The sequence below is a fragment of the Erinaceus europaeus genome, chromosome 13, assembly GCF_950295315.1.
Source record: "Erinaceus europaeus chromosome 13, mEriEur2.1, whole genome shotgun sequence".
NCBI classification, from domain to species: domain Eukaryota; kingdom Metazoa; phylum Chordata; class Mammalia; order Eulipotyphla; family Erinaceidae; genus Erinaceus; species Erinaceus europaeus.
The window spans coordinates 97,516,731-97,542,077 of record NC_080174.1 but is presented as its reverse complement, the minus strand read 5'-3'; the positions used below and the strand labels follow the sequence as shown (position 1 = coordinate 97,542,077).

Below are 25,347 nucleotides of genomic sequence, written 5' to 3'. Positions count from 1 at the left end.
TACCATTTCCATTGAAGTACCTTTGCTTCGATGGGTAGGCCAGCCCATGCCTCTGCCGGTGCCTTTACCCAATCTAATATGGGTACAGTAGTTCAGAGGACTACCGGATTATTCCTCAAAATAGAGTGGCACATTCTCAAAGCTTCAGACTGTCCATACATATTTTTCAAACAAGGAAAATTTGTTCTCTAACCATGGGAATCTTTTACAGTAAAATCCTACAGGAGATAGCCAGCTCTGTTCCCTAAGAAATATATCACAGTTTCCCCAGCTGGGTTTATAAAGTACATCACTGACTACTGTTTGACCTTCCTTAATGTAAGTGAGCTCCTTATATTCTATAATCCACTTCTTCACTATACCAAAGGCCTCATGTGGTTTTCCCAATTCAGAATCTTCAGCTTTCTTAGTTGTGTCATATAGAGGTTTAAGCACTATTTGTAAGTATGGTATATGTTTCCTCCAATACATGCATGTACTTACTATAGCTTGCTGGGTTTGAGAATTACTCTGTGGTGTTGGTAGGGCTTTAATTATGTCTTTTGTAGCCTCAGGAATTTTAGGTACCCATGGTTGACCAATGTACTCCTAAGAACTTTACACTTCTGGGAGTTGGTCGGGGGCACAGTGGGTAGCGCACATGGAGCGAAGTGTAAGGACCAGTGTAAATATCTGGGTTCGAGCCTCTGGCTCCCCACCTGCAGGGGAGTTGCATCACAAGCAGTGAAGCACGTCTCTAGGTGTCTGTGTGCCACCAGGGTTATTTCTTGAGCTCAGTATCAGAATTTGAATCCACTGCTCCAGAAAGCAGTACTTTCTTTGCATTCTATTTGGTAGGACAGAAAGAAATGGATAGTGGACAGAGGTAGGGAGACACCTGCAGGCGTGTTCACTGCTCATGAAGTGTTCCCCACTCTCAGGAGAGTAGCAGAGCTCAAACCTAGGTCCTGTGTCTGGTGATGTGTACACTTAACCAGGTGCACCACTGCCCTTCACTTGATAATACTCAATTTGTGTAACATTCTTGCATTTTTAACTGGTTTTTTTTGGACAATGACACTACAGAGAAGCCTAATGTGGTATGATCACTCTAAATAGTATAATTTGCATGCTTCCATAATGATGTTAATTTGTTTTTAAATATTTATTTATTCCCTTTTGTTGTCCTTTTTTATTTTTTTATTTATTGGGGAATTAATGTTTTACATTCAACAATAAATACAATAATTTGTACATGCATAACATTCCCCAGTTTCCCATTTCACAATACAACCCCCACTATGTCATTTATCATTCTTCATGGACCTGTATTCTCCCTACCCATCCACCCCAGAGTCTTTTACTTTGGTGCGATATGCCAATTCCATTTCAGGTTCTACTTGTGTTTTCTTTTCTGATCTTGTTTTTCAACTTCTGCCTGAGAGTGAGATCATCCCATATTCATCCTTCTGTTTCTGACTTATTTCACTCAACATGATTTTTTCAAGGTCCACCCAAGATCGGCTGAAAACGGTGAAGTCACCATTTTTTACAGCTGAGTAGTATTCCATTGTGTATATATACCACAACTTGTTCAGCCACTCATCTGTTGTTGGACACCTGGGTTGCTTCCAGGTTTTGGCTATTACAAATTGTGCTGCCAAGAACATATGTGTACACAGATCTTTTTGGATGAGTGTGTAGGGTTCCTTAGGATATATGCCCAGGAGAGGAATTGCAGGGTTATAGGGTAGGTCCATTTCTAGCCTTCTGAGGGTTCTCCAGACTGTTCTCCACAGAGGTTGGACCAATTGACATTAACACCAGCAGAGCAGGAGGGTTCCTTTGACCCCACACCCTCTCCAGCATTTGCTGCTGTTACCTTTTCTGATGTATGACATTCTCACAGGAGTGAAGTGATATCTCATTGTTGTCTTTATTTGCATTTCTCTGACAATCAGAGACTTGGAGCATTTTTTCATGTGTTTCTCGGCCTTTTGGATCTCTTCTGTGGTAAATATTCTGTCCAAGTCCTCCCTCCATTTTTGGAGGGGGTTATTTGTTGTCTTGCTGTTGAGTCTGGCAAGCTCTATATATGTTGGTTATTAAACTCTTATCTGATGTATGGCATGTAAAGATCTCCCATTCTTTGAGGGATCTCTTGATTTGGGTAGTGGTTTCTTTTTCTGTGAAGAAGCTTTTTAATTTGATGTAGTTCCATAGGTTTATACTTGCTTTAGTCTTCTTTGTAATTGGATTTGTTTCATTGAACATGTCTTTAAAATTTATGCGGAAAAGAGTTCTGCCAATATTTTCCTCTAAGTATCTGATAGTTTGTGGTCTAACATCCAAGTCCTTGATCCACTTGGAATTTACTATTGTATTCGGTGAAATACAGTGATTCAGTTTCATTCTTCTGCATGTTTCAACCCATTGTTTCCAACACCATTTGTTGAAGAGACTCTGCTTTCCCCATTGAATAGTCAGGGCCCCTTTGTCAAAGATTAGATGTCCATACGTGTGGGGCCTCATTTCTGGGCTCTCAATTCTATTCCACTGGTCAGTGTGTCTATTCATGTTCCAGTACCAAGCAGTTTTGATGACAATGGCCCTATAATACAGTTTGAGATCTGGGAGTGTGATGCCTCCGGTTCTGTTCTTTTTTCTCAAGATTGTTTTGGCAATTCTAGGTCTTTTCTGGTTCCAGATAAACATTTGTAGTATTAGTTCTATTCTCCTAAAAAATGTGCTTGGGATCTTGATGGGGATAGCATTAAATTTGTAGATGGCTTTGGGTAATATATTCATTTTGATGATGTTAATTCTTCCAACCCATGAACATGGAATATCTTTCCACTTCTTTGTGTCTTTCAATTTCTTTGAGTAGTGACTCATAATTTTCAGTATACAAGTCTTTCTTTCACTTTCTTGGTTAGATTTACTCCTAGATATTTTATAGTTTTTGTTGCTATAGTAAAAGGAATTGATTTCTGGATTTCAATTTCTTCTTAGTTTTGGCATAGAGGGATGCCACTGATTTTTGAATGTTAATTTTATAGCCTGACACCTTACTGTATTGCCTGATGTTTTCCAAAAGCTTCTTGCTGGATTCCTTAGGTTTTTCCATGTATACTGTCATGTCATCTGCAAATAAGGAGAGTTTGACTTTTTCTCTTCCAATCTGTATCCCTTGAATTCCTTGTTCCTGCCTGATTGCTATGACAAGAATTTCCAACACTGTGTTGAATAGTAATGATGATAGTGGGCATCCCTGTTTAGTACCTGATGTGAGTGGAAATGCTTCCAGTTTTTCACCATTGAGTATGATGTTAGATGTAGGTTTGCTATATATAGACTCCATTATATTCAGGAATTTTCCATCTATTCTCATTTTTTGTAGTGTTTTGATCATAAAGGGATGTTGTATTTTGTCAAAGGCTTTCTCTGCATCTATTGATATGACCATGTGGTTTTTGGTCTTGCTGTTGTTGATGTGGTGGATCACATTGATTGATTTACATATATTAAACCAACCTTGCATGCCTGGGATAAACCCCACTTAGTCATGATGAACAATCTTTTGGATATACTGCTGTATCCGGTTGGCTAGAATTTTGTTCAATATTTTCGCATCTATGTTCATCAGAGATATTGGTTTGTAATTTTCTTTTTTGGTTGTGTCCCTGTCTGCTTTTGGTATCAGGGTGATGTTGGCTTCATAGAAGCTGGCAGGGAGTATTCCAGTGTCTTCAATCTTCTGGAAGACTTTTAAATGTAGAGGTATTAGTTCTTCTTTGAAGGTTTTGTAGAATTCATTTGTAAAACCATCTGGTCCAGGACTTTTATTTTTGGGGAGATTTTTGATAACTGTTTCAATTTCATTAGCTATGATGGGCCTGTTCATGTTATCCACTTCCTCTTTACTTAGTTTTGGAAGTTGGTAGGTATCTAGGAAATCATTTATTTCTTCCAGGTTCTCTAGCTTGGTGGCATATAGTTGTTCATAGAAGCCTCGCATGATATGTTGAATTTCTGCGGTGTCTGTTGTGATATCTCCTTTTTCATTAACTATCTGATTTATTTGGGTCTTCTCCCTTTTTTGTTTTGTGAGTCTGGCTAAAGGTTTGTCGATTTTGTTTACTCTTTTGAAGAACCAACATGTACTTTCATTGATCTTTTGTATGGTTTTCCTATTCTCAATGTTATTTATTTCTGCCCTAACTTTAGTGATTTCTGTCCTTCTGGTTGCTTTAGGATTCCTTTGTTGTCCTTCTTCTAGGTCTTTGAGATGAGCAATCAGGCTCTTTATTTGTGCCTTTTCTTGTTTCCTAATGTGTGCTTGTATAGCTATGCACTTCCCTCTTAGGACTGCTTTAGCTGTGTCCCAAATATTTTGATAGTTTGTGTCTTCATTTTCATTGAACTCTCGAAACATTTTGATTTCTTCCTTGGTTTCCTCTTTGACCCAGAAGTTGTTAAGAAGTGTACTGTTGAGCTTCCACATTTTGGCACTGTTACTAATCTTTTGTTGATTGTTAAGTGTTAGTTTAATTCCACTGTGGTCTGAGAAGATGCTTGGGGTGATTTCAGTGCTCCTGAATTGGCTGATGCTGTCTTTGTGGCCTAACATATGGTCTATCTTTGAGAATGATCCATGTGGATTTGAGTAAAATTTGTCTTCCAGTTTCTTGGGATGAGTGACTCTGAAAATGTCCAATAGTTCTAGTTTATCTATCTGTTCATTTAGCTCCCTTATGTCTTTATTGATTTTCTGCCTGGATGATCTGTCAAGTTGACATAGTAGGGTGTTGAAGTCCCCTACTATGATTGTGTTACTGTTAATATATTGCTATAGCTCTTTCAGTAGAAGTTTGATGTATTTATATGGCTTCTCATTGGGTGCATAGATATTAATAATTGTAAATCCTCTTGATTGACTGATCCTCTGAGCATTAAGTAGTGTCCATTCCTATCTTTTTTAATCTTATCTATTTTAAAGTCTATTATGTCAGATATGATAATAGCTGTTCCTGCCCTTTTTTGTGGGCCATTGGCTTGTATGATAGTTTTCCATCCTTTCACTTTAAGTCTGTGTTTGTCTTGTTGAGTTAGGTGAGTTTCCTGTAGACAGCATATTGTCGGGTTGTGTTTTCTGATCCATCTTCCTACTCTGTGTCTTTTAATAGGTGAATTCAGGCCATTGACATTTATTGATATCAAAGATTGAAGATATTTTAATGCCATTCTTGTAGAGTTTTAGAGTGTTTTGATATATGTCCTATTTGTGGTGGTCTGGTTGTTTATAGGAGACCTTTCAGAACTTCTTTCAGGGCAGGCTTGGTGATGGTTGCTTCCTTCAACTGTTGCTTGTCTGAGAAGGTTTTGATGCTTCCTTCTAGTCTGAATGATAGTCTAGCAGGATATAGTATTCTTGGCTGAAAACCTTTCTCATTGAGCACTCGATAGATATCTTGCCATTCTCTTCTGGCCTGTAGTGTTTGTATGGAGAAGTCTGCTGCTAATCTTATGGGTTTTCCTTTGTAGGTGACTCTTTGTTTTTCTCTTGCAGCCTTGAGGATACTTTCTTTATCCTTATTCCTTTCCATTCTAAGTATGACATGCCTTGGTGTCTTTAGGTCTGGGTTAATTCTGTTTGGGACCCTCTGGGCTTCTTGAATCTTTATGTCTTTGGTGTTGTCTAGACTAGAGAAATTTTCAGCTATTATGACCTGGAGAATGCTTTCTTCCTCCCCTTCTCTTTCTTCCTCTGGAAAGCCAATAATGCATATATTGTTTCTTTTGAAGTCATCCCATAGGACTCTGTTGTTGTTTTCAGCATCTCTTAATCTCTTTTTGAGATCTCTTACTTCTTTTTTAGTTGTCTCTAATTCGTCCTCAATCTTGCTAATTCTGTCTTCAGCCTCATAGATTCTATTCTCTCTGCCCTCTACTGCTTTCTGGAGTTCATCTATTTTATTGCCCTGCTCTGATACTGTTTTAGCTTGTTCAGCTAGTTGCCTTCTTAGCTCAGCTATTTCAGCTTTCGGCTCTCTAATAACCATGAGATTATTAGAATTTTCTTATATATTCTCATTTGTTGTTCCTGCATTTCTGATTACAATTTTTTCAAATTCTTTAGTCACTCTTGTTATTATTTCCTTAGCTAATGTTTGGATGTTGAACTCGTTGTTTTGTGCTTCACCCTCTGGAGGACTTTTAGCTGGACTCTTGTCCTGGTTCGAGTCACCAATATTTTTTCTTGTTGTTTTAACCATTTTATATATTATGTTATGAGTTCCCTTTATCTGTACTTTTCAAATTATTGATCACTATTGCCTGGATTGACTTGTGTCTAAGTTATTTTATTAAACAGTTTACCGTGGTGGAAGTTAACAGTTTTTTCAATCCCTGAGTTGGAGCTCAGTGGTGTAAAAGCCTCTTTTTTTTTTTCTTCCCTGTAGGCTATGGGAGCCTGAGGGCTTTTAAACTATCAATAGGCTTCTTAGCTTAATCACTGACTCCTGACCAAGAGATAAAGCAGGGTGTGGCAGAGATCATCCAGTGGTTATGCAAAGAGACTTTCACAGCCCCTCAGCTATGCCAGGAGGTATAGGTCTTCTCCTGAGTTTCCCGGTTAGATCTCTGTCCCCTGGTGTCCCTCCCTGTTGCTGTTCCAGATTCTGAGGGTAGTAGCAATGGAGACTCAGAGTTGCACTTGGTGAGTCTCTGGGGAGTCCTTTCCTCCCTTCAGCTGTCCCCTTGTTGTGGAGCAGACTGGAGGTGGTGTCTCCACTGATAAACTGTTGAACTGTTAGCAGTCACTTAATCTCTCCTTAGGCCCCTCTCTCCTCTCTGTCACCAGCCACGCGTGTTTGTACTCACGGGTGTTTTACTGGGTTCCTGTAAAATGTGGTCATTCTAGTCCTGTCTTGTTTCGGTCCAGGTGGTCTTCTTTGGTATTCCTAGTTGATCGAGGAAAGGAGAGGAGAGGAGAGGAGAGGAGAGGAGAGGAGAGGAGAGGAGAGGAGAGGAGAGGAGAGGAGAGGAGAGAAAGCGATCTGCTGCTCCGAACTCGTTATTTTGTGCTTCGCCCTCTGGAGGACTTTTAGCTGGGCTCTTGTTCGATTCTCCAATATTTCTTCTTGTTGTTTTAACCATTTTATATATTATGTTATGAGTTCCCTTTATCAGTACTTTTCAAATTATTGATCACTATTGCCTGGATTGACTTGTGTCTAAGTAGTTAATTAAAGGGTTCACAGTGGCAGAAGTTAACAGTTGTTTCAATAGTATTTAAATCTCTGAGTTGGAGCTCGGTGGTTTAAAAGCCTCTTTTTTTTTCTTCTCTGTAGGCTATAGGAGCCTGAGGGCTTTTAAACTATCAATAGGCTTCTTAGCTTAATCACTGACTCCTGACCAAGAGATAAAGCAGGGTGTGGCAGAGATAATCCAGTGGTTATGCAAAGAGACTTTCACAGCCCCTCAGCTATGCCACCAAGGTTTAGGTCTTCTTCTGAGTTTCCTGGTTAGATCTCTGTCCCCTGTTTTCCCTCCCTGTCGCTGCTCCAGATTCTGAGGGTAGTAGCAATGGAGACTCAGAGTTGCACTTGGTGAGTCTCTGGGGAGTCCTCTCCTCCTTTCAGCTGTCCCCTTGTTGTGGAGCAGACTGGAGGTGGTGTCTCAACTGCTAAATTGCTAAACTGTTAGCAGTCACTTAATCTCTCCTTAGGCTCCTCTCTCCACTCTGTCACCAGGCACACGTGTTTTTACTCTCCAGTGATTTACTGGGTTCCTGTGGTCATTCTAGTCCTGTCTTGTTTCAGTCCCGGGTGGTCTCCTTTGGTATTCCTAGTTGATCCGGGAGAGGAGAAGAGAGGAGAGGAGAGGAGAGGAGAGGAGAGGAGAGGAGAGGAGAGGAGAGGAGAGGAGAGGAAAGAGCACACATGTTATTGTGCTCAAGGAGTCAGGTTCGAGCCCCTGGTCCCCACCTGCAGGGTGATAGCTTTGCAAGTGGTGAAGAGTGCTGTAGGTGTCTCTCTTCCTCTCTATTTATTCCCTTTTGTTGTCCTTGTTGTTTTTATTGTTGTAGTCATTATTATTGTTGTTATTTGTTGGGCAGTACACCAGCTCCCCCCTGCTCCATTGCTTAACTGTTGTGGTCTATTTAAATAATCACTTTTACAGGTAAAATGTAGGGCACTGTTTAATCCCACTGTTTCACACTCTATTTGTTCTCTGCCCCCTCTCCTTGTCACATCCTGTTTTCCACCATGTAATCCCCTCTGGTTCGAGCTCTTCTTCCACTCTACCCCCCTTATTGCTACGTTCTTCCTTTTACACCCTACCACTTCCTTCCTTGAGAGTATAAATGCTGATGAATAAAGGCAGGATGGCATTGGGTACCTGCTCAGCCACGAGAGTTCCTGGTTCCTCTCCGCATCTCTGAGTAGGCGGCAGCCTAGATTGACTCCGGCAGAGTTCTCTCCAACCCAGAGAGAATGTGCCCGGGAAGAAACACCCTCAGGCTACCCCGACAGTTGTTAATTGGATAGGACAGAGAGAAATGGAGAGAGGAGGGGAAGATATGAGTAGCCGGGATCCTTATGCCAATCCTAGCACTTTGTGCCACATGCACTTAACCCGCTGTGCTACCGCCCAATTCCCCATGGGTGATGTTAATTTTATAAAGAGCTATGTGTGGGTAGACATGTTTCATTTCTAACAAACTGTCATATCTTTATTATCTGTTCTTTTTTTAATCCCTTTTTAAAACACTTTCTGAGAAGATAGGAGGAGAGAAAGAACCATCACACTGGTACATGTGCTGCTGGGGACTGATCTCATGAACTCATGTTTGAGAGTCCAGATCTTTAGCCACTGTGCAACCTCCCAGAGAACCCCATCTTTTTCTTTTACTACTGTGGCTTCATTATAAATTCATTAACCCACTGTCCATTTTCTTTATATTTTTGAGTTTTATATAGGTGAAGAGAATTTAATAAGGAAAGTGAGGTAGAAAGTAGAAATATCTCTCTGTGTGTGTCATATGAAATTGTTAGTCGTATATAATAAGTGAAATTAATGTTTATTTTCTTTTTCTTCTGCTTATTATATTATATCCTTCATTAATACTTTTTATTTTAATTTTTACTTTTTATCTATTTATAAAAAGGAAACATTGACAAAACCATAGGATAAGAGGTGTGCAACTCCACACAGTTCCCACCACCAGAAGTCTGTATCCCATCCCCTCCCCAATAGCTTTCCCATTCTCTATCCCTCTGGGAGTATGGACCCAGGGTCATTGTGGGTTGCAGAAGGTGGAAGGTCTGGCTTTTGTAATTGCTTCCCCGATGAACATGGGCGTTGACTGATCGATCCATACTCCCAATCTGCCTCTCTCTTCCCCTAGTATGATGGGTCTCTGGGGAAGCAGTGCTCCAGGACTCATTGGAGGGGTGGTCTGTTCAAGGAAGCCTGGTTGGCATCATGCTGGCATCTGGAACCTGGTTGCTGAAAAGAGAGTTAACATACAGAGCCAAACAAGTTGTTGACTAATCATGAACCTAAAGGCTGGAGTAGAGTAGTGCAGATGAAGAGTTGGGGGTGGGGGGTGTCTCCATTTTGCATATAGTTACTAGGCATAATTTATATATTCCAAAGGGCCTGTGGCTATACTAGTTTTTTTTTTTTTCCTTTCCCCTGAGCCTGACATCTGATATGCAGGTGGATCCAAGTTACTATCTGGGGAGATGATGTTATGACTGGAGAGGAACAGAAAGCTGGATCGGGGAAGAAAGTAGCTCCCTAATATGGGAAATGGGTATAAATATTACTGACTGTAGACCCCATCAATCTCATGTCCTCTGGGGCCCAGATTCAGCTAGGAGCCTATGTGACCTGAGCTGACAATCTGTGGTCATGTGTAGGAACAACCATAAAGGTCACAAGTTCCTTAGTGAGAGGACACAGGTTCCAGCATCCAGCCCTACATGCAGGAGTGAAAGTTTAGTAGTGGTGGAGCAGGCAGCAGGTGTGTCTTTCCCTACAATTTATGTTACTCTATCCTAATAATAAATGTTAAAAAGGGGGTCAGGCAGTAGTGCAGCAGTTTCAGCGCATGTGGCGGGAAGAGCAAGGATCAAGGTTCGAGTCCCGGGCTCCCCACCTGCAGGGGGTTGCTTCACAGGTAGTGAAGCTGGTGTCTGTCTTTCCTTCTCTCCATTTCTCTCTGTCCTATACGAGAGCAATGGCAACAGCCATAATAATGACTACAAATGTGAGGGCCACTGTTACTTTAGATTGTCCTTGAAGTTCCTCCATACTATAACCCAACAAGTTACAGCTGCAGAGCAGCTGTACCTTATCCTTGAGAAACCAGTCTTAATGTTCTTACTTAGAGTTCAGCAGTAGTTCTGTCAACGAAGGTCATTACAACCACAAAACCCAAAATTTGCTTAACAGACAAGACTACTGGACTGTAGTCAAGGACTGTGGTCAAAGAACTCCTTGACAAGCAAGTCTGAATTTTAGGTGACCCCCCCCCCAATTCCCCCCTCCTGATGTGCATAAAACTAATCTGCCTGTCTTTGGGGCTCACATGCCACTATTGGGAAATGCATGTAGCCCAGGCTTAAGCTTGCTTCAGTAAAGAGTCTTTGCTTTTACATGTGATTCTGGCCTCCACTCTGTGAGAATGGGATCTGATCTCTGGGCATAACACAAGAACAACCACAAAAAATGGGGGGGATTGAAAAAAGAAAAAGGAGCGATAAATGGAACACATAGGTGAGACTTTAATTAGCTGTGGTCTATCACAGCTGATCCAGGGACTCAAAGGAAGCAGGTTGATTGGTCGGAAAGCAGTGAGCACACAGTGTGGCTGGAGACTAAGGGGTGCTGACACTAACCTGGGCTCCAGAGCCACTGAAATTCTGCAGAACCATTATGCTACCTCCCTTTTTTTTTCTTTTTCTAATTTTATTTATTTATTATTAGAGACAGAGAGAAATTGAGAGTAGAGGGAGAGAAACAGAGAGACACCTGCAGCCCTACTTCACCACTAGTGAAGCTTCCCTCTGTAGGTGGGGAACAGAGACTTGAACCTGGGTCCTTGCACATTGTGGTATGTGCACTTAACCAGGTGTGCCACTGCCTGACCCTGTGCTACCTACCCTCGGCATACAACAGTTTTGTATATCAACACTCCCTTGATTAAAATGATTTTTGTTTTGTCATTCATTTATTTACTCATTATTTTAAATTAGTGGTTTAATAATGATGAACACGATCGTTGATTCTCACCACCAGAGTTCCATGTCCACCAGGGTACCCTCCACTGGAAGCTTGCATATTGTTTATCCTCTGGAAGTGTGTATTTTTAAGGTCTAATTTTTTAAAAGATTTTTATACGTATTTATTCTCTTTTATTCTTATTTTATTATTGTTGTCATCATTGTTCTATAGGATGGAGAGAGTGGGAGAGAAAGATAGACAATTCTAGACCTGCTTCACTGCTTGTGAAGCACTGCCCCATAGGTGAGGAGCTGGGGGCTTGAGCCCGGATCCTTAAGCCAGTCCTTGTGTGTTGGGCCACCAGGAGTGTGTATTTTATTGCCGCCAAGGTTATGACGGGGGCTCAGTTCCAGCACTGTGAATCCACTGCTCCTGGTGGCCATTGTTTCCATTTTTTATCTATTTCATTTAATACGACAGAGAGAAATTGAGAGGGCAGAAGGAGCCGGGGACCAGGTAGTGAGTGGAATGCCTTATTAAGTATACAGATTGCAGTGTGTTGGGTAGTATGCCAGCTCCCCCCTTAATATTTAATGCTGTGGTCTATTTACATAATCACTGTTTTATCTGAGACCTGCCCTGCCTGCAGGACACTGGTTTAATCCCACTGGTTAACACTCTTTCTCCGCCCCCTGTCCTAGTCACACCCTGTTTTCCACCATTTAATCCCCATTGGTTTGCACTCTCTTTTTGCTTCGCCCGCTCTCCTAGTCACAACCTAGCACTTCCTTCTTGGGATGTGTAAAAGAATCTTCTTTTCAGATTAAACACATTGGAATGCCATCTGGCTCCAATAGTCCCAGAGTCTCTCCTGCAATACTAGCCAAGTTCCTGATCCCTCTCCCAAGCATCAGCCTAGGTTGGCTCCAGTTGAGTTCTCTCCAACCCAGAGAGCACTTGCTCAGGAAGAAGCACCCTCAGGCTATCCCATCAACAGTGTACAAGGATCTAGGTTCAAACCCCTGCAGGGGTAAAGCTTCATAAGGGGTAAAGCAGAGCTGCAGCTATCTCTGTCTCTCTCACTCTCTAGCTCCTCTACCTTCAATTTCTCCCTGTCTGTGTCCACTAATAAAGAAAAAAGAGAGTAATTTTTTATTTATTTAAGAAAGAAGACATTAACAATACTATAGAATAAGAGGGGTACGATTCTACACAATTCCCATATCTTGATCTCCACATCCCACCCTCTCCCCTGATAGCCTTCCCATTCTCTATCTGTCTGGGAGTATGGATCCAGGGTTGTTGTGAGTTGAAAAAAGAGTATTTGTAAATAATGCGAGAGGAATTGAATCGGGGGGTAGTACAGCAGGATCAGCGCAGGTGGTGCAAAGTGCAAGAACAGCATTAGGATCCCAGGTTGAGCTCATGGCTCCTAACCTGCAGTGTAGGCGCTTCACTTATGAAACATATCTGCATGTGTCTGTCTTTCTCTCCCCCTCTCTTTCTTCCTCTCTCCATTTCTCTCTGTCCTCTCTAACAATAATGATATTACCTATAACAAAAATGGAAAATAAGGGAAAATAAATAATAAACTCTTAAGAAATAAATAAAAAACTAATGAGAGAGAGAGACAAAAACCTTCAGCTTTGGTTCATCACTCATGAAGTTTTCCCTCTTGCAGTTGGGGAGCAGGGGCTTGAACCTGGTTCCTTTTGCATAGTAGCATGTGCACTGCACTAAAGCCCCACCACCCAGCCCCCAATGAAAATATTTTTTAATACAGGGTAATGTTTTGCATCATCTAAACAAGGTCAGAGAACAAAAAGATAAAGAAAAATGAAGAAAAAGAAAAGGATTGTTGGGAGTCGGGTTGTAGCTCAATGGGTTAAGTGCAGGTGGAACAAAGACCAAGGACCTGTATAAGAATAATGGTTGGAGTCTCCAGCTCCTCACCTGCAGGGGGGTTTCTTCACAAGGAGTGAAGCAGGTCTGCAGGTGTCTATCTTTCCTCCTGTCCGTATTCCCCTCCTCTCCATTTCTCTCTGTCCTATCCAACATCGACGACATCAATAACAACAATAATAACTACAACAATCAAGAAGGCCAACAAAAAGTGAATAAATAAATAAATAAGTAAATATTTAAAAATTCAGAAAGAAATGTTGTAGCCAGATCTGGAAATGGTTTACTGAGTGAAATGCCTTGCAATGTGTGCAGCCAGCTTCTGGCCAGCCCTGGCCCTGTCAAGGGATAGAACAATTTAAGAGCCCCAGTTTCTTTGGTTCTTCAGACAGTCAGCAAAGAACTGAAGAGTGAAACACAGGAGTTTGAAGCAAAGAAATTTTCATATAGTATTAGCAAGCAGACATACACTCTGTGGGATTTCTGTAGAGTGGCTCTCGAGTTACAAAGTATTTCACGGTTTTTAATTAATATATAGAGAGGGAAACAGTCTACATCTCTGCTGGAGGTGGAAATGACATGCCTGATTGACAAGCTGGGTGACAGACACCCTGTATGTGCTCAGTGCCTGTAATTACAATGGTTACAGAGAAGTTCTAATGGGCGGTATGGAGCAAAAACCACAATGGTTATTTCTATGTTCCTTCAAATTTCTTTTATTATTTTTATTTATTTATTGGATAGAGACAGCCAGAGATTGAGAGAGAAGGAGGAGATAGCGAGGAAGAGAGACAAGAGAGTCATCTGCAGCCCTGCTTTACCACTCTTGAAGCTTTCTCCTTGCAGGTGCGGACTGGGGGCTTGAGCCCAGGTCTTTGTGCACTGTAATGTGCAAACACAGTTCTCACCACCAGAGTTCTTCGTTGGAAGCTTCCCTATTCTTTATCCCTCTGAGAGTATGGACCAAAGATCTTTATGGAATGCAGAAGGTGGAAGATTTGTCTCCTGTAATTGCTTCTCCACTAGACATGAGTGTTGGCAGGTGGATCCACACCCCCACCCTGTTTCTGTCTTTCCCAAGTGGGGTAGGGCTCTGGGGAGCTAGACTTTGGGACACATTGGTGAGGTCGTCTGCCCAGGGTAGTCGGGAGAGCATCATGGTAGCATCTGCGTAGCAACATGGTGACTGAAAGAAAGGTGCTAAGATATAAAGCAGGACAAATTGTTTAATAAACAGGATCCAAGAAGTAGAAATAGATCAGATGAAACTAGGGCTCTTCATGTGGGAAGAAGCTAGGGAGTCTATTTTAGGTATGTTCTGAGGGGCCCATGACTTGAGTAATTTTTACCTGAAAAGCCAGACAGCTAACATGCAGGTGGACTAAAAACATAGTCAGGGACGATGGTGTCAGAGTTGAGAATAGAACTTAGAAAGCTGGATTAGAGCAGAGAGTAGCTCTCAAATTTGGGAAAGTATATAAATACCATTAACTGTAACCCCCATCCACCTGGCTAGGGCTCATATTAGTATTCTGTTCTTTAAAATATTTTTACTTATTTTTTGATATATATATATAGAAATTGGGAGAGGAGGAGATAGAGAGGAAGAGAGACAAAGAGAAACCAGATTCACAATTCACCCGGCAGGTGGGGAGGAGGGTCTTGACCCGGATCCTTGAGCACTGTAATTTGAGTGCTTAACCAGGTGTGCCACAGCCTGGCCCCACATTGTGTTTTTGATGAGAATTTAAAAGTCTTGCACTACTCAGGACATGTTTGACCACACTGTTTTGTATCCTAGCACCTAATCATTAAAAAAAGAGAGGGAGTCCAGTGGTAGTGCAGCAGGTTAAGCACAGGTGGTGCAAGAGAAGGATTGGCATAAAGATCCTGGTTTGACTCCCCGACTCCCCACCTTCAGGGGAGTCGCTTCCCTAGCGGTGAAGCAGGTCTGCAGGTGTCTCCTTCTCTCCTCCTCTCTGTCTTCCCCTCCTCTCTCCATTTCTCTCTGTCCTATCCAAAAGCAACTATATCAATAATATCTAGGACAATAAAATAGCAAGGGAAACAAAGGAGAATAAATAAATATTTAAAGAGAGAGAGAAGTTATTGATCCCAGCTTCTGCATCCCAAAAAGAACTTTGGCCCATTCTCCTAGAGGTCCATGATAGAGGGAAGATGACCAGAGGGCTCTGGAGTCCAACTCCATCAGGACCCACAGGGAGAAAAGCAAGAAAGGAAGAGCATTTGGATATAGTCGTAGGTTTGGCTTGGAGAGGAAGAGAGGGCTGGGGAGATAGCATAATGGTTATGGAAAAGACCTTCCGACCTGAGGCACCAGAGGTCCCAGGTTCAGTCCCTGGCCAAACAATAAGCCAGAGCTAAGCAGTGCTCTGGAAGGGATAGAAAAAGAAAAAAGAGTGGTCCATGAGGTGGTATGGTGGATAAAGCATTGGACTCTCAAGTGTGAGATCCTGAGTTCAATCCCCGGGAGCACATGTACCAGAGTGATGTCTGGTTCTTTCTCCTATCTTCTCATGAATAAAAAATAAAGAAAAAAAATTTTTTTGTGGAATGGAAACTAAAATTGGACCATGGTGGGGAAAAAAGTACAAATATAGACAGTTAGTTTAGGAATAATAATTAACCATATCCTCAACCTTGTGAGAACTGTTGTTGATTCCAATGAAGAGATTGAGACACAGGACTCAGGGATCAATGTGGAATTATACTCTTTGTTTTCTTATAATTTTATAAATCAATATTAAGTCACCAATAAAATTGAAAAATATTTCAAGAGGAAAAAGGGAAGTTACTGATACATAGCTTGGGAGGTGGATGTAGGGTGTGTGTGCAAATGAACATTTGTGGGGCTGGGTGTGGTGCACATGTTACAGTGCACAAGAACCCAAGTTTGAGCCCCTGTCCCCACCTGCAGTGGAAAAGTTTTGCAAGCATTGAAGCAGATCTGTAACTGTCTCTCTCTGTCTCTCGAAATATGTATGTATATGAAGAGAGGAGAAGGGAGAGGGAGTGAGGGAGAGACTGAAATAAAACTTGAAAATGTTCTAGAAGCCTTTGGTCCTTGGTTACATCCTTGGAACTCAGCTCATCGATGGGTCAAGCCTGCACCTTAGTGGTGATTTCATCAATTTGCAGGAGGCTTTGGTTTTGCTGCTTTTTGGTCTGTTTTTATTCTTTCCTTTTTAACCTGAGCACTGTTCAGCTGTGGCTAGTGGTTGTGCTTATGCTGATGTGGGGGGTTGAACCTGGACTTTGGAACCTCAGGCATGAGAGTCCTTTAGGGTCTTCTTCAATCCTGGATGGGCCTCCTAAGCTTTCCTGGGCTTCTCAAGCTCTCTCCTGGCTCCTACTGAACTTCCCTTTGTCTACATTCCTGACTCTGCATGCACCACTTAGTGTCTCATATTTGTAACACTTGGTGCTAAAATCTATGGAGCTAAAACCCTTTTATTGCCATTCTTGTCACACATTTCTCTCTAAGAGTATCCCCCAGTATTGAGAAGCATACTCAAAAGTTGAAATCATACTTAAAATACTAAAAGAATAGGGCAGAGGGTAGATAGCATAATGGGGGGGAGTGAGACAGTAGTGCAGGGTGTTAAGTGCATGTGGTGCAAAGCACAAGGACCAACTTAGGCACCCCGGTTCCAGCTCCCAGCCCCCCACGTGCAGGAGAGTCAATTCACTGGTGGTATAGCACGTCTGCAGGTATCTGTCTTTCTCTCGCCTTTGTCTTCCCCTCGTCTCTCCATGTCTCTCTGTCCTATCTAACAACGACAACATCAATAACTACAACATTAAAAAATGGGAACAAAAGGGAAAATTAATAAATATTAAAAATATTTTTTAAAATACTGAAAGCTGAGTACTGTCAGCCATTATGGTGAATCCTTACACAAATACAAATGGAAAAACAAATACATATTATCCAACAATACCACTACTAGGCATAGACCCAAATGATAGAACAACACTGATTCAAAGGGATATGCATAATTCATTCAGTAGCTGCTTTAATTGTTGTAGATTTGAGCATGTTTTTAACGTGGTGGGGTTTATATTTGTCTATCCTGTCTGTTGTCATTCAGTTGTTGTGTTTTGTGAGTACAAGGCACACCAAATCAAAGTCCTTTCACAGATGAAATCACAAGCCTCAGAAAAGACAATACTATCCACGAAAGCAAAGATTAATGCAGTTCCACTCAAACCAGTTAGCCAAGCAACACCTCCACTCCAAAAACAAAACAAGAACAACAAAAAAAATCCAAACCATACAGACAAGACAAAAATAAACAATTAGAGTAATCAACTATAAATTCTAGAAATAGCGGAAAAAGAGAAGAGAATCCACTCTGAGTCTAACTTCTTTCACAGGATAATTCACAAACATGCATAAGTGATTACAGAAAAAACAGCAGCAAAAGGAAAAAAAAGTTTCAATCAGAAAGGAGGAATGAACGTTAAAGGAAAGAAAGGCAAAACTCCTCCCACAATAGAAAGTACATCCAATAACCAATCAATAGAAAAAGCAAAATAACTAATTTTGGTCAACCTAGAGAAAAGGAAAAACAGACAAAAGTAAAACAAAGGGAAAAAAACAGTGGTCTGGGAGGTGGTACAGTGGAGCAAGCATTGGATTCTCAACCATGAGGTCCTGCGTTCTATAAAGTTATTTAAAAAAATACAAGGAAGAAAACCTGCCCAAAAAAATCCAGGTTAATAAAACCCTAACAATCAGTTTTTAGATTAAACTATTCCAGATTGGCTACACAACACCCCCCACTTCCTAAACAAAGCAAAAACACACAATCACAAGAAGCAAGTACCTATTACTCTATATACTCTATATATATACTCTATATTATATATATATACTCTCTCTATATATATTATATATATATATACTCTATATTACTCTATATACTCTATATACTCTATATTACTATCAAGGGCTCAAACAGGATCCATAGGCTGGTCCCTGAGCTTTGGGCCACATGAGCTTAACATGCTACTACACTACTTCTTGACTCCCATTTTACTAGATTATTGTGAATGCTTTTGTTGAAGAAAAATTAAAAGGTTGAAAGAGATGTCAGTAGAATTTGTGGGCTTTGTAGTGGTCTTAATAGGCAGGATAACTTGCTAAATGTTTCCATAACCTCTTCTGTTCACATTGCACAGCTAGGGTATTGTACCTTGTATTCACTACAGTATCTTCCATCATACTGTCCAGTGAAGAGGCTGTGCTGCTAGATTTAAACAGAGTCTGAAGCTATTGCTGTGATTGATCTTCCATTTTCTGGCCTGAAAGACATTCATGAAAAGAGGAAGAGATGGCAGATTCTTGGGTAAGTTGACTTGCCCCACATCAGATGCTGTATCTTTTTCCTCTTGAATAAGTTGTATTTTAGTTGGTACATGTTTAATTTACTGTTTCTGTCTCTTTCTCTCTCTTTCTGCCAAGGTACTGCTCATCTCTGGCTAACGTTGGGTCAGGGACCTGAGAGCCACAGGCAGAAACTTTTTTACTTCCCCCACCCTTGTATTTCTCTTTTCACTTACTCTTTTTTTATTATTTATTTATTTATTTATAAAATGGAAACACTGACAAACCCATAGGAGAATAGAGTCACAATTCCATACAATTCCCACCAGCAGAATGCCATACCCCATTCCCTCCACTGATAGCTTTCCTATTCTTTATCCTCTGGAACTATGGACCCAGGGTCATTATGGGATCCCGAAAGCGAAACGTCTGGCTTCTGTAATTGCTTCCCCACGGAACATGGGCACTGGCAGGTCAGTCCTTACTCCCAGCCTGTCTCACGCTTTTCCTAGAGGGGCAGAGTTCTGGGGAAGCAGGACTCCCCTAGTTTATTTTTTTGTTATTTATTTCAATGAGAGAGATAGAGACGGATCAGAGAACTGCTCAACTCTGGCTTATGTTGATGCTGGGGATTGAAAGCCTCAAATATGGAAATATTTTGCATAAACACTATGCTATCTCCACAGCCATTTACTCTTAAAACTAATTTTCCAATTAGTATTATCACTGGGACTCAGTGTCACCATTCTTTAGTGTCATGTTATATATACAGACATGAATAGATATAAGAAATGGGGGGTGCTGTGAAGCACGTACAATTGTGAGACTTTCCTCTACAGCTGTTGGAGAGATGATTCTTGAACCCATCTGAGTTCTCACAGGTGATCATTTGTGGTCTCCACTCGGTATGCCACCAGAAAGCTCCTGTGAAATAATTTTTAATACCAAGACATAACTCGTGTTGTAAAGTGCTACTTTGTCATACCCAGATATTGAGTTTCAAGCCCTAAAAACACAGACAGACATGAAAATGGGAACTTCATGGGTATTACTGTGGAGTCTTCCCCTTTTTTGTCTAATCTTCTATCTAGAGAAAATAAATAAAGTCATTCCACCAAGAATAATGGAATCAGGCACAAATGAGGTTTGTTAGAATACGTACTTCCTAATATTCAGAGTCTTCATTTTCTGTCTCTTTTTAGTTTTATTTTTTAGTTATGAAAAGGAAACACTGAAAAAAAAAAAAACATAGGGTAAGAGAGGTTCAGCTCCACACAATTCCCACCACTAGAACTCCCTATCCCATCCCCTCCCCAGATAGGTTTCCCCATCCAAAAATGGGCAGAGGATAGGAACAGAATATTCACAATAGAAGATCCAAAAGGCTAATAAACCCATGAAAAATTGTTCCAGGTCACTGATTGTCAAAGAAATTCATATAAAGACAGCATTGAGATAGCACCTCACCCCCGTGAGAATGGCAAACATCAAAAAGGACAGCAGCAACAAGTGCTGGAGAGGCTGTGGGGACAGAGGAACCTGTGGGAATGTAAATTGGTCCAGCCTCTGTGGAGATCTGTCTGGAGAACTCTCACAAGGCTAGATATGGACCTTCAATATGACCCAGTAATTCCTCTCCTAGGGATATATCCCAAGGACACCATAAGACCCAACTTAATAGTTATTTGTATACCTATGTTCATAGCAGCACAATTTATAATAGCAAAAACCTTGGTGCAACCCAGATGCCCAACAACAGATGAGTGGCTGAGAAACCTGTGGTATATATACACCATTGAATACTACATAACTATTAAGAACAGTGAGCCCATCTTGGATGGAGCTAAAAGGAATTTTCTCTTTTTTAAAGTAGATTTTTAAAACAATATTTGTTTATTTATTCAAGAAAGGATTGAGACCAAGAGAAATGGATGGGGCAGGGGAGATAGAAAGGGAGAGACATAGAAACCTGCAGCCCTGCTTCACATTTCATGAAGCTTACCTGCTGTAGGTGGGGCCAAGGGGCTTTAACTGGTTCTTTGAACAGATAAAGTGAACAGTTAATGAAGAGTGCCACCACTTGACCCCCTGGCCTTTTTTTATTATCATTGTTGTTCTTATTGATGTCATCATTGTTAGATAGGACAGAGAGAAATGGAGAGACGAGGGCAAGACAGAGGGGGAGAGAGAGACACCTACAGACCTACTTCACTACTTGTGAAGCGACTTTCCTGCAGGTGAGGAGTCAGGGGCTCAAACTGGGATCCTGATTCCAATCCTTGTGCTTTTCTCCACAAGCACTTTACCTGCTGCGCTACCACTTGACTCCCACCTTCATTTTCTCTCTACCCAACATTCTTTTCAGAGTTTTTTTTATTAATATTTATTTCCTTTTGTTGGCCTTCTTGTTTGATTGTTGTACTTTTTATTGTTGTTGTTAATTGATGTTGATGTTTTTATTGTTGGATAGGACAGACAGAAATGGAGAGAGGAGGGGAAGACAGGGGAGAGAAAGACTTGACACCTGCAAACCTGTGAGGTGACTCCCCTGCAGGTGGGGAGCCGGGGACTCAAACTGGCATTATTACTCCAGTCCTTGAGCTCTGCACCACATGCGCTTTAACCCACTGACTACAGCCCAACTCTATCCCGCATTACTGTGGAATAAACAATTCTTTATTATTATTATTATTTTACTCTGTATTTATTTCCTTTTTCTTTCCCTTTTTGTTTTTATTGTTGTAGTTATTGTTGATGTAGTTTTTGGATAGGACAGTCAGAAATGGAGAGTGGAGTGGAAGACAGAGAGGGGGGAAAAAAAGATAGACACCTGTAGACCTGCTTCACCGCCTGTGAAGCGACTCCCCTGCAATTGGGGAGCTGGGGACTAAAACCGGGAATTTTACTCAGGTCCTTGCGCTTTGCGCCACGTGCACTTAACCTGTGTGCTACCGCCCGACTCCTAGGGTCAACAATTCTTATGTTGATTAGTGGCATAGAACCATTGAAAATGTCTTAATTTTTGCAGATAAAAGTAATGACATTAATCCAGTATTCCTACTGAGAAGATGTCTCTCCTGGGATATCACAGAACTAACACAATTCTGCTTAGTATTCATGAGTGTTTTTCACAAGCTCTGTCTAAGATATTATAAGATTCAGTGACTCTACAAAAGGGTAATAAACCAGAATTACTCTTTTTTTAAAAAAATGAAACTTTATTGTTAGAACATACAGGTATCTGACACTCAGGGATTGTGAGCAATTTTTAATTGCACTGTGACTAAACATCTTGGTTAAAAGGATTATAAATGTCTTTCTGTGCATTTACTGTGGTTGTTTATGTTACTCTACTGAGTTGTGTGACTATATATATATATTGCTCATTAGTGCTTTGATGTATAGCATGTAAATATGTTTCCTTATTTTTTTTTACTTCATCTCTTTGTCTTGGTGATATCTTTGGTCTTGTCATTATGCCAAATATATTCATTTTTGTGTATTCTCGGTGGTTCATGTCTCCATTTATTTATCTTTAATGTTGAGCTCAGGTTTCTGAAGACATTTCCAAATCAGATATTATGTACTGTAATGAGGATGACTTCTATAGGTTTTTTTGGTTACTGTTGTAACATCCAAGTGCATCTTAAGGAACATAAGACCATTCACTGCCAGACTTTCCACAATGGCTCCCTCCTCATAGAATATTTTTGTATTTATAAATTATATTTTACTTCCTATGATAGAGAGAGAAATTGAGGAGGATGTAGCTTACTGTGGAACAATTCTTTTGTCCTCCAATCTTTTTTCTGCCACCAGGGTTATTTCTTGAGCTCATTGTGCGAATTTTGAATCCATTGCTGCAGAAAGCCCGTTTTTCTTTCCATTTTATTTGAGAGGAGACACCTGCAGTCCTGTCTCACTGCTCATGAAGTGGCCCCATTCAGAAGGGAAGCAGGCCTCAAACCTAGGTCCTGTGTCATGGTACACTTAACCAGGTGCACCATTGCCCTGAACCTGATAATACTTATTTACTTGTATAACATTCTTGCATTTTTCTCCCTTTATTGGACAATGACACTACAGAGATGCCTAATGTGGTATGATGACTCTAAATAGTATAATTTCATGCTTCCATAATGATGATGATTTTATAAAGAGCTATGTGTGGTTAGAGATGTTTCATTTCATTTTTTTAAAGATTTTATTTATTTATGAGAAAAAGACTGAGTAGTTAATATGCTGATCTGCTGCCGCTCACATTTTCTCACATTAACACGTTGCACATATTTTAGGGCTCAGTGACCTATGAAGACGTAGCCGTGATATTCACTCAAGAGGAGTGGGCACTATTGAATCCTTCAGAGAAGAAACTCTACAGAGATGTGATGTGTGAAAACTTGAGGAACTTTTTTTCCATAGGTAACTCTAATCGCCTTAATTTTTCAACTAGAAGGCAAGTCACTTTTTGTTTACCAATGTAGAAATGGAGACAGTGTTATGTGATCAGAGTTTGATTGTGACTCATAATGGATCACAAATTCAGTCTTGTGTTCTGGCAGATGGCGCAGTGGATAAAATATTGGATTCTCGACCATGATGTCTTGAGGTTGGTCTTTGGCTACACAAGTAGTAGATTGATTTGTGATTCTTTCTCTCAGACTACCTTTCTCATGAATTAAGAAATAATTATTTATTTATTCCCTTTTTTGCCCTTGTTTTATTGTTGTTATTGATGTTGTTATTGTTGGATAAGACAGAAAGAAATGGAGAGAGAATGGTCAGACATAGCAGTGTAGACAAAGATAGACACCTGCAGACTGTTTCACCACTTGTGAAGTGACTACCCTGCAGGTGGGAAGCCGGGATCTCAAACCAGGATGCTGAGGCCAGTCCTTGCACTTTGCGCCTTGTGTGCTTAACTGGCTATGGAACCACAAGACTCCCCTGAAAATAAATTCTTTAAAAAGTTTTCATGGTGGGAGTAGGTAGCACGATGGTTATACAGACTTTCAGGCCTGAGACTCTGTCAAGTCCCAGGTTCAATCCCCTAGAACATCGTATACCAGAGTTGAGCAGTGCTCTGGTAAGAATAAATGAATAAAAATAAATTCAATCTATTTGTATAATTTCTTTTTAATTATTTATTTATTCATGCAAAAGATAGGAAGAAAAAAACAATCAGCCATAACTCTGGTACATGTGCTGCCTGGGATTGAACTCAGGATCTCATGATAGAGAGTGTAGTGCCTTAACCACTGTGCCACCTCCCAGACCACTGTTTGTATAAGTTCTAATCCTTTATATATTTTGTAATTTTAGAAAAAATACAAGAACTTTCCACCAAAGAGCAACATTACTTGCACAGGAGTCAACAAAGGTGAGAGTTAAACTTAGAATAAAATTTGATGTACCACCCAGAAAGCTATTGTGTTTTCAAATATTTTGTCTCTGTGTAATTTACTAGATCTGGTGCCTGCATAGTTTCCCCGTATTAGGCTGGGGGCTTGAACCCAGATCCTTAAAACTTGTCCTTGTTCTTTTTTTTTTTATTATTTTTATTTAAGAAAGGATTAATTAACAAAACCATAGGGTAGGAGGGGTACAACTCCACACAATTCCCACCGCCCAATCTCCATATCCCACCCTCTCCCCCGATAGCTTTCCCATTCTCTATCCCTCTGGGAGCATGGACCCAGGGTCATTGTGGGTTGCAGAAGGTAGAAGGTCTGGCTTCTGTAATTGCTTCCCCGCTGAACATGGGCGTTGACTGGTCGGTCCATACTCCCAGTCTGCCTCTCTCTTTCCCTAGTATGGTGGATCTCTGGGGAAGCTGAGCTCCAGGACATATTGGTGGGGTCTTAATCCAGGGAAGTCTGGCCAGCATCCTGATGACACCTGGAACCTGGTGACTGAAAAGAGAGTTAACATACAAAGCCAAACAAATTGTTGAGCAATCATGGACCCAAAGCTTGGAAAAGTGGAGAGGAAGTATTAGGGAGGTACTCACTGCAAACTCTAGTGTACTTCTGCTTTCTTACTTTGGTGCCATACTCCAAACTCAGTCAATTTCTGCTTTGCGTTTCTACTTCTTCTTTTTTTTTTTTTTACATGCATAACATTCACCAGATTCCCATTTAACAATACATACCCACTATTTCATTCATCATTTTTCATGGACCTGTATTCTCCCCACCCACCCACCCACCCCAGAGTCTTTTACTTTGGTGTAATACTCCAATTCCATTTCAGGTTCGACTTGTGTTTTCTTTTCTAATCTTGTTTTTCAACTTCGGCCTGAGAGTGAGATCATCCCGTATTCATCCTTCTGTTTCTGACTTATTTCACTCAACATGATTTTTTCAAGGTCCATCCAAGATCGGCTGAAAATGGTGAAGTCACCATTTTTTACAGCTTAATAGTATTCCATTGTGTATATATACCACAACTTGCTCAGCCACTCATCTGCTGTTGGACACCTGGGTTGCTCCCAGGTTTTGGCTATTACAAATTGTGCTGCTAAGAACATATGTGTACACAGATCTTTTTGGATCGATGTTTTGGGTTCCATAGGATATATCCCCAGGAGGGGAATTGCAGGGTCATAGGGTAGGTCCATTTCTAGCCTTCTGAGAGTTCTCCAGACTGTTCTCCACAGAGGTTGGACCAATTGACATTCCCACCAGCAGTGCAGGAGGGTTCCTTTGACCCCACAGCCTCTCCAGCATTTGCTGCTGTGACCTTTTCTGATGTGTGACATTCTCACAGGAGTGAAGTGATATCTCATTGTTGTCTTGATTTGCATTTCTCTGACAATCAGAGACTTGGAGCATTTTTTCATGTGTTTCTCGGCCTTTTGGATCTCTTCTGTGGTGAATATT

General features: G+C 40.8%; 1 protein-coding gene across 3 annotated transcripts in view; it reads left to right on the top strand.

Moving 5' to 3' along the window:
• LOC103127391 (zinc finger protein 709-like) overlaps positions 1-25,347 on the top strand; it is a 127,371-nt gene that overhangs the window by 48,502 nt on the left and 53,522 nt on the right. Inside the window, exons 1-2 of one of the 3 annotated variants that reach the window (XM_060205024.1) lie at positions 18,367-18,488; positions 22,762-22,888. The exons of 1 other annotated variant lie outside the window; for it this stretch is intronic. In XM_060205024.1, the coding sequence (XP_060061007.1) occupies positions 18,474-18,488; positions 22,762-22,888 (142 nt within the window). In that variant the 5' untranslated portion in view covers positions 18,367-18,473. Of the gene's footprint in view, positions 1-18,366; positions 18,489-22,761; positions 22,889-25,347 lie in introns of those variants that run through there. One more of the 3 variants, XM_060205023.1, reaches the window with a different exon arrangement.